Source organism: Zingiber officinale, chromosome 11B (genome assembly GCF_018446385.1).
Source record: "Zingiber officinale cultivar Zhangliang chromosome 11B, Zo_v1.1, whole genome shotgun sequence".
Taxonomy (NCBI): domain Eukaryota; kingdom Viridiplantae; phylum Streptophyta; class Magnoliopsida; order Zingiberales; family Zingiberaceae; genus Zingiber; species Zingiber officinale.
In genome coordinates, this window is record NC_056007.1 from 10,838,841 (window position 1) to 10,850,788 (window position 11,948).

General features: G+C 40.9%; 1 protein-coding gene across 1 annotated transcript; it reads left to right on the forward strand.

Annotated features, from left to right (window-relative positions):
- The first annotated feature begins 5,655 nt into the window (after positions 1–5,655).
- On the forward strand, positions 5,656–7,766 carry LOC122035227 (cytochrome P450 71A1-like). Its single transcript, XM_042594646.1, has 2 exons — positions 5,656–6,561; positions 6,631–7,766. Exons 1-2 carry the CDS (start codon positions 5,689–5,691, stop codon positions 7,261–7,263), a joined length of 1,506 nt encoding a protein of 501 aa, XP_042450580.1. The 5' UTR covers positions 5,656–5,688; the 3' UTR covers positions 7,264–7,766.
- The last annotated feature ends 4,182 nt before the right edge of the window (positions 7,767–11,948 follow it).

An 11,948-nucleotide genomic window follows, 5' to 3' on the forward strand; every position in this document is an offset into this window, starting at 1 on the left:
AGGAGATTGACCGTGCTTTTGGCTCTACCGACAACACCGGCCTTTGACATCTATAGTGATGCCTCTAAGTTAGGACTAGGAGCATGACTGATACAAAATGGCAAGGTGATCGCCTATGCCTCCACAACTCAAGGATTATGAGAAGAATTACCCAACTCATGACCTTGAGCTCGCAGAGTGTTCGCTCTCAAAATTTGGAGACATTACTTATATGGAGCTCGGTGAGTGTATCTGAGATCATCGTAGTCCAAGTACTTCTTCACTCGAAGGATCTGAACATGCGACGATCTGAGATGGCTTGAGCTGGTCAAAGACTACGATATAGACATCCTCTACATCCAGGGAAAGCCAATAAGGTAGCCGACGCACTTAGCAGAAAATCCAGTGCTACCTTATTATCTCTTACAGCCATGTCACCGCCTCTACAGAACGAGATCGTAGATTTCGGTCTTGAACTCATCGTTGGACAGCTCTCTACTATGGCCTTAGAGTCTACCTTGCTTGGTGATGTTCAGCCAGCTCAGGAGCATGACCCTGAAATTCAGAAAATCAAGCAAGGGCTAGCAGATTCAGAAAGTAGAGAATTCAGAGTGTCCGATAGCGGGGTGTTGTATTTTGGTGACAGACTCTGTGTTCCAGATCAGGAGGAGCTACGGAGACAGATTTTAGATGAGGCTCACAAGACTCCCTATGTGATGTATCCAGGTTCCACCAAAATGTACCAAGACCTGAAGAACCGTTTTTGGTGGCCCGGGATGAAGCGAGACATCGCCAGATATGTTAGCATCTGCCTCACCTGTCAGAGGGTCAAGGCAGAACACCAACGACCAGGAGGAGTTCTGCAGCCTATACAGATTCCAGAATGGAAGTGGAAGGATATCTCTATGGATTTCATAGTGGGACTGCCCAGAACCACTAATGGTTTTGACGCCATCTGGGTGATAGTCGACAGGTTGACTAAATCAGCCCACTTCTTAGCTATCAAGATATCCTACTCCATGGAGAAGCTAGCTTAGTTGTATCTCCAGGAGATCGTCAGACTACATGGAGTCCCACGAACCATCATTTCAGACAGAGACATCAGATTCACATCACACTTCTGGGAGTGTGTACAGTCAGCGTTGGGCACTAAGTTAAAGTTCAGCACAGCATTCCATCCTCAGACAGATGGTCAGACGGAGCGAGTAAACCAGGTACTCGAAGATATGCTCCGAGCGTGTGCCCTAGACTTCAAGCGAAGTTGGTGCAAATATCTGAGCTTAGCAGAATTTGCATACAACAACAGCTATCAAGCCACTATCGGCATGGCACCTTACGAGGCTCTCTATAGGCGGAGGTGTAGATCTCCAATCTGCTGGTATGAGAGTGGTGAACAGAAAGAGCTAGAATTTCAGACAGATCTAGTGGCAGATACCACAGCAGCTATACAGCAGATCCGCCAGAGGATAGAGACAGCTCAGAGCCGCCAGAAAAGCTATGCTAATACACGGCATAGACCCTTAGAGTTTTCAGTCGGGGATACAGTGTTCCTCAGAGTAGCTCCCATGAAGGGAGTGATGCGTTTTGGGAAGAAGGGCAAGCTTAGTCCTAGATATGTGGGATCATACCTTATCAGCAGAAGAGTGGGCAAGGTAGCATATGAGCTAGAGCCACCCCAGGAAATGTCAGCTGTCCACAACGTATTTCATGTCTCTATGCTGAAGAAGCATACCCCAGATGCCACCCAGGTGATTGAGCCCCAGTCGGTACTGATCCGCGAGGACCTCAGCTATGATAGTCGGCCTATTCAGATAATAGACCGAGCAGTTAAGAAATTACGGAACAAGGAAGTACCATTAGTCAAAGTCATTTGGCAAAGTCACACAGCAGAAGAGGCAACTTGGGAGACAGAAGCCAGCATGAGACAGAAGTACCCAGAATTGTTCTAAGTTCGAGGACAAACTTTTTATAAGGTATGGGGGATTGTAACGCCCAAAAATTCTCAAACTTGCATTAGAATTATTCTGTGATTTTTCTGGAATTTTTAGATATTTTTCCGGAATTTTCCGAGTAGCGGAAGTAGCAAAACTAATTAGAAGAATAAAAAGACTTTAGCGGGAATCGAACCCGGGACCTCTCGGGTCCGCTAAACCTTTAGTTAGCCTTAGTAACCGGTGAACCCAGCAGGGCCGTGCTGAAAGAGAAGAGAAACATTTATATTTATATTTGAGTTGGGCCTAGTTACCCACTTAATATAAATTAAAAACTTAAGTTGGTTTGGGTTATTTTTTTTTATTTGGTTCGGCAACTCCTCCCTCTCCAAACCCTCACCGACGCCAACTCCTTCTTTCTCTCTTTCTCTCGGTGCCAACACCCAAACAACCCTAGGGTTCTCTCCCTAGGACCCTAAGAGCACCTTCCGGCAGCGATTCCAACACAAGAACGTTCCCCTTCGCGAGAGGAACGTGTTGGCGCAAGAAAACTATCGAAAGGATCGTCTTCTTCGGAAACCTAGCGATTTGAATCGTAAGAAATTACGAATAGAAGGTAAGAAACCCCTCACCTGCAGTATAAGTAGCTTTTCGAATGATTGCATGCTTTTAGTTTAGCTATATACAGTTTTCGACACAAAGGATGCGAACTAGCGCATACCAAGTGTTCGATCAAATTAAAAGCACAGTTAAAATGCAACTTAGGCATTTTAATAGCTCAGTAAGTGCAATAGAAGCATTTAAATAGTTTAGTTAGCCTTGCCACAGCATATATGGGACTACGGTCCAATGGGTGGGCATCCACAGTCGCCTCTAGGTTCAGATAACCTAGTAGAAGCAAGGTAAATTAATTAGCTATGATTCAGTATTTTATTTTCAGTAGTGGCACTGTACAGGATTATATATCCATGGGCTGGGCTCCCATAGTCGGTCCCTAGGTTTAGATAACCTAGTAAACCTTGCTAAATTCGGGATTTACAACCCCGGGTCTAGTTAAGGATGCGCGCACAGCATGTACAGTTGTCGGGCCCACTAGCAGTATGATTATGTACTTTAATCTATTACATTATTAGCTTTTCAAAACTCACAAAGATTAGTTATGTTAGTTGAGTTTGAATTCAGTTCCAGCTTAGCTCAGTTCCTGTTTCAGTTTAGTTCTTCTTTATTGATATACATGATAGTTTATCATTAGCTTTGTATGCCATGCTTTAGTGTTCATGTTCAGTGATTTCAGTATGCCATGTTTTAACAAGTTCATCATATGTTTGATAGCATGTCTTTAAAAGCATATTGCATCGAATGCATGTTTTAGTGAGGTAGATGGTTTCTTACTAAGCGAAAGCTTATAGATACTTTCTTTTCCTTATACTGCAGATAAAGGTAAAGGAAAGATGGACTAGCGGAGGCTGGAGGGCAAATGCTACGAGGATGTGTGTGGGCAGGAACTTGGAAAGAAGATCTTAGGGTACTCTAGCAAGCTTGTTTAAGCATTAGAACTTTTCAGTGTTTTAGTATTTTGCCCTTTAGTATGTTAATTGTCATGAATTAGTTAACCATGCATTCTATTATGCTTAGAACACTTCCGTTATGATGTGAGAATGTTATTTGTTATTGTTAGAGTGTTTAGTAGTCATTTTGGAACTTATAATGTGATTGAGGCACGAAATAGTGCTGAAATCAGAGCTCAACTGCAAAATCAGAAACCCCAATCGATCGGTGGATCGATTGGGAGGTTCCAATCGATCAGCTGATCGATTGGGCAATCTGTTCCGCGAACAGTAGGCTTCTGGATCGATCAGCCGATCGATCCAGCGAATTCCGTCGCGAACAGAGAGCTCTGGGATCGATCACTAGATCGATTAACCATCCTGGATCGATCAGCCGATCGATCCAAATTATTGCCCCGAGCACAGTAGCGTGCTGGATCGATCCGACGTTCCAATCGATCAATGGATCGATTGGGAGGTCTGATATCAGCCAGAAAAGGGTTATTTCAGTTCCTTGACCATAGGGGATGTAGTATATGTTAGGTATACTTTAGATTACACCCCTTAGTACATGTAGAACCAAGAAAGGTTAACAGATTAGCAAAATTTTAATTGGCACAATTTCAGCATCTAGTTCTAGAGATGGTCAGGGAGTAGTTTAGCACAGCATAATGTGACGATCGGCCTTACAGCTTAGCCAGTAGAAAGCGGGTCGTTACAGCTTGGGATAATAAAAGTAGTAAAAAAACCTCTGGGCGGAGAGGTATATTGTGGATTTTGAATAACACGACAACCCCACACAAAAGGCGAAATGAATTAGGGACAAGCTGGGCGAGCGGAATACAAAAGAAGTTACAGACTTCGATAATGAAAGGGTGGATAAGAAACCGCAGCCCGACCACAAACTGATGTCGGAAGAAACATATCATGCTGTGCGGCGGAATGTGGAGCCGGTCGGAAGGTGAAGACAGAATGAGTTCAAAATCAGAAGGGAGGTCAAAGGCATTAATCAGGTTCTCCGCGTCACTCGCGTCGAACCGTGACTCCATGGTCGTATACCATGGGCCAGGAGCAAGTTCAGAGGGTTGAGAAGTACTGGCCATCGCCGGAACAGTACAATGAACGAGAAAACAGATTGCGATGGAAAGGTAAGCGGAGATCACCAATGGACATGGAAAAAACATTTGACTGAAGGAGAAGCGAACCACGAAAAAGTAAAAAGGAGAGCAAAGGAGTTTACTAAACAAGAGGATGGGCGAAGAAAGAACGGAGGATCACCGGAAGGCCAAAAAGTCAGGTCACCGGAGCACTGAGCACAAACAAAGACGTTGAACGCGAGCACGATGATGCGAAGCTGCGGAGGAAGAAGAAATGACCTTATAAGGGTTAGGCTCGACCGACCGGAGCCGTCCGATCCAGGTCACGGGATCCGAGGAGTGAATTTGACCGTCAAATTCAAAGGGCTAAGGCTCACATCAGCCCTGACAGCTCGAGCAGGCAGTGACGGCTACATGGCCACGTGGTAGCAATTCATACGGAGCATTTAATGAACTCCATTGCGCAGGCGTGGTCGCGTGCTCGGCATTAATGGCAAGGGTTTGCATGAATTCCGATGAGATCCTAAAGACGTCAGCATTAACTGCCCTCGGGTCGGCAAGGTAATCAGCAACAAGCAAAACTTTTCAAGTCCCAGCGAGTGGGACGCCGAGCGGCTGTGGGGTACCTTCACAGTGCCCGAGCGGAGAGGCACTCACATCAGTGGCCGAACGACCGTTACGTCACCAAGCTAATAGTCCAGTCAGTCAGACTTACCACCTCCTTCGACTAGACTTGAGGGGAAGGCACGTGATCCGGTGGTAAAGGAGGAGGCCCGGCCGTACATTGGTCAACGATACGTGGAAGTCAAAGTCAAGATGGTCTGCCCAAGGGTCTTGCCGATCAGAGGGGTCACCTAGTCGATCGGCTTGGAAAGCGTCCGTGCCGGTGCGAAGACATCTCGATCGCACGTCGAGTTTCCAAAGCTCAGGGGGTTCTCTAAATTTATAGTAATGACAAAATTATGATTAAATAGTAGTAATAAACGAAATGAGTTTGTAGTCATCCACACTAGAGTATTTTCTTGAGCTATCTATTTTGGATGTTTTAAAAAGTTTCCTACTAAATTGTCCTATATAATTGATGTGGGGCGTTTGATCTCTTCGTGCCGTGCTCACTTTTTTTTAAATAAAAAAATGGATGTGCTTGTCTTGTCTCTTCTCTTCCTCTTCGCACTCCTCTCCTCTCTGCTTCTCGCTGCAAGAACCAATCCGGCGATCCGGAAGCTCCCGCCCGGCCCTGCAAAGCTCCCGTTCATCGGTAACCTCCACCAGATACGCGGAAACCTGCTGCACCAGTCCCTATGGGAAATCTCCAAGCAGTACGGCCCGCTCATGCACCTAAAGCTCGGCCAAGTCTCGGCCGTCGTCGTCTCCTCCGCCGCCCTCGCCAGGGACGTCCTCAAGACATTCGATCACGCCTGCTGCTCCCGTCCCCACAACGTCGCCACCTCAGAGATCTCCTATGGCGGCTCCGACATTGCCTTCATGCCATACGGCGAGCGCTGGAGGCAGCTACGTAAGCTCTGCATCGTAGAATTCTTGAGCGCCAGAAAGATCAACTCTTTCATGTCCGTAAGGGAAGATGAGATCGCGAGGATGGTGAAGCATATCTCTTCTAGCATCTCGAGCTCCCTCTCCATCAACGTGAGTGAGCTCGCCCTGTGCTTCTCTTGCAACACGACATGCAGGACGGCCTTCGGTCTAGACATCGCCTGCAACGACGTCAGCGCTTATGACGTGCTTAAGGAAGCGCAAGAGATGTTGCTTAGCTTCTTCATGGCAGACTACTTTCCCCTGCTCGGGTGGGTCGATGTGGCGACGGGGATGAAATCAAGGCTTCGGAAATCGTTTCTTGAGCTCGACGGAATCTACCAGAAATTCATCGATCGCCATCTCGACTCGAAGAGTCGATCAGGAAGTGAAGAGAATGAGGATTTATTGGATGTTCTGCTTCGGCTGCGGAAGGATGAGCAGCTGACAGAGGAGAATCTCAGAGGAGTTCTTATGGTGACAATTATTTTCAGTTTCTATGGCAAAATGAATTGTCGAAGTTAAATCTGACTCAATTATTGACAGAATATTTTTATCGGCGGGACGGATACCTCTTCAGCTGTGGTGGAATGGGCGATGGCCGAGCTCATCCGCCTGCCGGAGTTGATGAAGAGAGCCCAAGAGGAAGTGAGAAGCTGCGTGGGGAGAAGCAAAGGGAAGGTGGAGGAGAGCGACCTGCCCCAGCTTCACTACCTTAAACGCGTCGTCAAGGAGACGATGAGGCTGCATCCTCCGGTGCCGATGCTCATCGACCGGGAAATCATGCACTCGGTCACTTTAAGCGGCGAGTACCAAATTCCTCCGAAGACGACAATCTACGTGAACGCATGGGCGATCGGCAGGGATCCGGATGCGTGGGAGAGACCGGAGGTGTTCGACCCGGATAGGTTTGTTAACATGGTATCGCCGGGGGTGAACTCGTTTGCGCACTATGACTTCAAGCTGATTCCGTTCGGCGAGGGACGGAGGATTTGCCCGGGGAAGAATATGGGGTTGCTGATGGCGGAGTTGGCGCTGGCCAACCTCTTGTACTCTTTCGACTGGCAATTGCCGCCGGGAACGAGGGCGGAGGACGTGAGCATGGAAGAAGCGCCAGGGATCACCGTGCACAGGAAGCATGCTCTCTGCCTCATGGCAGCCAAATCTGAGGCAGACTGAGTGAAGCAGGATTTGTATTTGCTGTCGGATCGTGGTAGTGATCCGATCACAAATAGTTACGATTTTTTCTTGGGTTTATCGTCCCCATCAAATTATAGTTTTTGTTCGGAGCGGACGGCCGAAAGTTGCCCAGAGAACACCCTCACTCGGTGTCCAGTAACCTGATCACTTATCCACGGAGGCCGCCTACTCTGAATAAAAATTATAATTTAGTAGGGACGGTGAACTCAAGAAGGAATCGTCATCATTTATGATCAGATCGTGATTACGATTCAACTATAAATACAAGTGAGATATTCTCTAGACCCTAAAAAACAGTGGTCCAGATCTGTGCTGCAAATTGAACCTGTTGTTTCGGTCATATGGAAAATAAAGTGTCAAGCGAATTTTAAGGTTAGATGACTTTCTTTTTAATAAGAGAACGAAGGATAGATGCTTCGGTAATTTTACAAAGGGGCATTTAAACTTTCAAAATGCCCAAAAATATACTAATTTTCATTTTATTACTCCTTTCACTTTCCTCTCTCCTTTTATAACAGTTTGTCTTTTTCTCTCTTAAATTAAATTAAATTTTAATTTTAATATTAATAGATAATCTTCTAAATTTATTTATTATTTTTTATTTAAAAATTTAATAAAACATATAAAAATATTGAAAAATAATAACAAATATTTTTTAATATCTAATTATAAAAGGATAAAATAAATAACGAGGTGGTTTTATTAATAAAAATAATAAATAAAATAAAAAAAAAAATCAGTTTAGTGTTGATTTTAAAAATCAACATCACACTTTAAATACTAATGACTTTTAAACACTACTAATATTATTCTGGTGCTAATTTTTAAAAATTAACACCTCAATTTAATCACCCGAGGTACTAAAGTTAGTAGAATATTTAAAAAATAAATAAATAATTGGAATTTATATTCGGAATATTAACACCTCAATTTAATATTATTCTATTCTAAATTTACTCGATAAGTAAATTAAAGAAAAAGACCGTCTTGTCTAATTATTAATGACAACAAAAGTTTCTATAAAGAATAGCAGTTCGAAAGACAATCTATATAAATAGATTTATTAAGGTATAAAAATAAATCATCTAAAATAATTACTTTTTATTATTTGTCTAATATTTTCGCCCATGATGATGGGTCATGATCGGTCCCAAACTCGGATAAAGGAGGAGAGTTGCGTTAGGTTGCCAGCCAGCGTCAAACTATGACAAATATTCAATGAATGAATTCATTAAAATATTGTGCTAATGCTAGGTTGTTCCCCGGAAGGAACGCGTTGTAGGGTCCGACTGTAACGTCTCGGCAAGGACCGCTACATCTCCAGAACTCGGGTGTAGTGATAAATATGCAAGAGTTCGCGTTACAGGGTCCGACTGTAACATCTCAGCAAGGACCGCTACATCTCCATGAGAACTTGGGTGTAGTGTTAAATAGACAAGAGTTCTCACACCATAGGTTAGATAAGAACAAATATGATAGGAAAACTAATAATCTAAGATTTGGAACATGGAACATAGGAACTCTCACTGGTAAATCAATGGAGGTAGTAGATATGATGATTAGGAGAAAAAAAATAGTATTTTGTGTGTACAAGAGACAAAATGGACAGGCGAGAAGACAAAGATGATAGAGAACTCAAGTTTTAAGTTATAATATACTGGAAAGAGTAAAGCAAGAAATGGAGTGAGTATTATTGTAGATAGTTTGTTAAAAGATGAAGTTGTAGGAGTAGTTAGAAAAGGGGAAAAAATTATAGCCCTTAAAATAATAGTGACGAAAGAAACTATGAACATAATTAGCGTCTATGCACCACAAGTAGGATTAGATGAAGCTACCAAATCAAGGTTTTGGGAGGACTTAGATGAAATATTACAAAATATTTCACCAAATGAAATGATTTTAATAGGAGGTGATCTAAATGGGTATGTCGAAGTGAAAAATGAGAAATATGAGAGAGTACATAGGAGTTATGGGTTTGGAACGAGGAATGAGGAAGGGAAAACTATATTAGATTTTGTGATAGCTATGACCTTATATTAGCTATTATGTTTTTTTTTTAAAAAAAAAAAATACTTAGTCACATTCAAAAGTGGGAATAATAAATCACAAATTGACTTTCTTATGGTTAGGAAGAAGGATAGAAAGATTTGTAAAGATTACAAAGTCATCCCTGGAGAAAGTTTAACTACCCAACATAGGGTAGTAGTGTTGGATATACGCCTCAAACATAGTATCAATAGAAAGAAAATATATACAATTCCTAAAATTAAGTGGTGGAAGTTAAAGGATGGGAAGCAAAATATATTTAAGGAGAAGGTAGAAGTACAAGCATTAGGTGAAATATACGATGACTCTAATACAACACGGGGTAAGATGATATCAAAGTTGAAAATAGTAGCTAAGAGTGTACTCGATGAGTCAAAGGGACATGTACCACTAAGTAAAGAATCTTGGTGGTGGAATGAGAAAGTACAAGAGAAAGTAAAGGAAAAATGAATAGCTTATAAGGAATTATATATTTGTAAGAACGAGAAAAACTTAAAAAAAATATACAATAGACAAGAAAGAAGCTAAGAAAATAGTGAGTGAAGAAAAAAATGAAACTTTTGAACGCTTATATCAAAAATTGGATACAAAAGAAGGGAAAGAGACATCTACAGAATAGCTAAAGTGAGAGAAAGGAAAACAAGAGATCTTAGCCAAATAAAATGTATTAAAGATGAATGTAATAGGGTATAAGTAAACGATGGAGAAATAAAAGAGCGGTGGAAGAGGTATTTTCATCAACTTTTTAATGAAGGTTTAGGCGACCAACTTAACTTAGGTAATTTAATTAGGTCAAATGAACATAGAAATTTTAATTTTTATCGTAGAATTCAAACTTTAGAAGTAAAACAAACTTTAAATGAGATGCACAATGGAAAAGCCGTTGGATCAGATGATATTCTGATAGAGGTATGAAAGTGCTTAGGGAAACAAGGTATTGAATGACTTACAAAATTATTTAACATGATATTGAAAATGAAAAAAATATCTGATCAATGGAGGATAAGTACTCTAGTTCCTTTATATAAGAACAAGGGAGACATACAAAATTGTGCAAACTATAGGGGTATTAAACTAATGAGTCATACTATGAAACTTTGGAAAAAAGTAATAGAAAAAAGATTAAGGAGACCACAGTGACAGAAAATCAATTTGGGTTCATGCTTGGAAGGTCGATAATAGAAACTATACATCTTCTTAGACAATTAATTGAAAAATATCGATAACAAAAACAAGATCTACACATGGTATTCATTGACATAGAAAAAGCTTATGATAGAGTCCCAAAAGAAATTATATGGAGAATTTTAGAAAAGAAAGGTGTTAGTGTAACATATATTAAGTTAATTAAGGATATGTATGAGGATGTAATGACCAGAGTAAAGACTTCAGGTGGAGTAACTGAAGTATTTTCAATAAAGATAGGGTTACATCAAGGATCAGCTCTAAGTCCCTATCTTTTTACACTAATTATGGACGAACTCACTGCGCACATTCAAGACACAGTACCGTGATGCATGTTGTTTGTAGATGATATTATTTTGGTAGATGAGACACATGAAGGAGTAAATGCTAAGTTAGAATCTTGGAGGGAAACACTAGAAGAGAAATATTTTAAACTTAGTAGATTAAAGACAGAATATATAGAGTTTAAGTTTAGCAATATTAGAAGTGATGAAACAATTGTTAAGATAGGAGAGGACGAGTTGTCCGGAACCGAGAGATTTAAATATTTAGGATCATTTTTACAAAATGATGGAGGGATTGAGAGAAATGTCTTATATAGAATACAAGCAGGATGTGTGAAAAGGAGGGGAGCATCGAGTGTTTTATGTGACCGTAAATAACCTCTTAAACTTAAAGGTAAGTTTTATAAAACCGCAGTTAGCCCTGTTATGTTATATGGAGCTGAATATTGGGCTATGACTCGAGCACATGAGCAGAAGATGAGAGTTGTAGAGATGAGGATGTTAAGGTGGATGTGTGGACATACGAAGATGGACAAAATAGAAATGAGAGCATTAGAGAGAAAGTCAGAGTTGCATCTACTGAGGAAAAACTCCGAGAGACACATTTAAGATGGTACGGACATGTACTTAGACGACCAATAAATGCTCCAGTTAGGCGATGTGAAACTATGATAAACATGTATATCAAATGAGGAAGAGGAAGACAAAAAAAGACTTGATTAGTAACAATAAAACAAGATAAAATTTATTTAAATATAGATGATAATATAATAGGAGATAGAGCTCAATGGCGTAAAAAGATTCATACAATCGACTCCACCTAATGGAAAAAGGCTTGGTTGTTGTTGGTGGTGTTGTATTATTTGTCTAATATTTCTTATAACAAGACCCTAGAGATTTAAGTTTTTACTAAAGAAACTTTATGCATATATTATTTATATCAAATATTATTAGTGAAAAATATAATAACATTAAAAGATAAGTTTAATTATTGATGTTTATTCTATCAATAATCTTTTTCCTTTTAATATTTGATAACTCAACTTAAAGTTAACTTGCTTTAACAAAATTTCAAACTTAATATAAAGTAGCTGAAGTTAAGATTGAGATGATAACTTAAACTTAGATTAGAGTTTAAAGTTTAAGTTA

Bases quoted from the DNA above. Each gene is read 5' to 3' on its own strand.
- LOC122035227 (XM_042594646.1), top strand. From the start codon at position 5,689: ATGGATGTGCTTGTCTTGTCTCTTCTCTTCCTCTTCGCACTCCTCTCC. The intron at 6,562-6,630 runs GTGACAATTATT...AATTATTGACAG, and splicing joins ATCTCAGAGGAGTTCTTATG to AATATTTTTATCGGCGGGAC.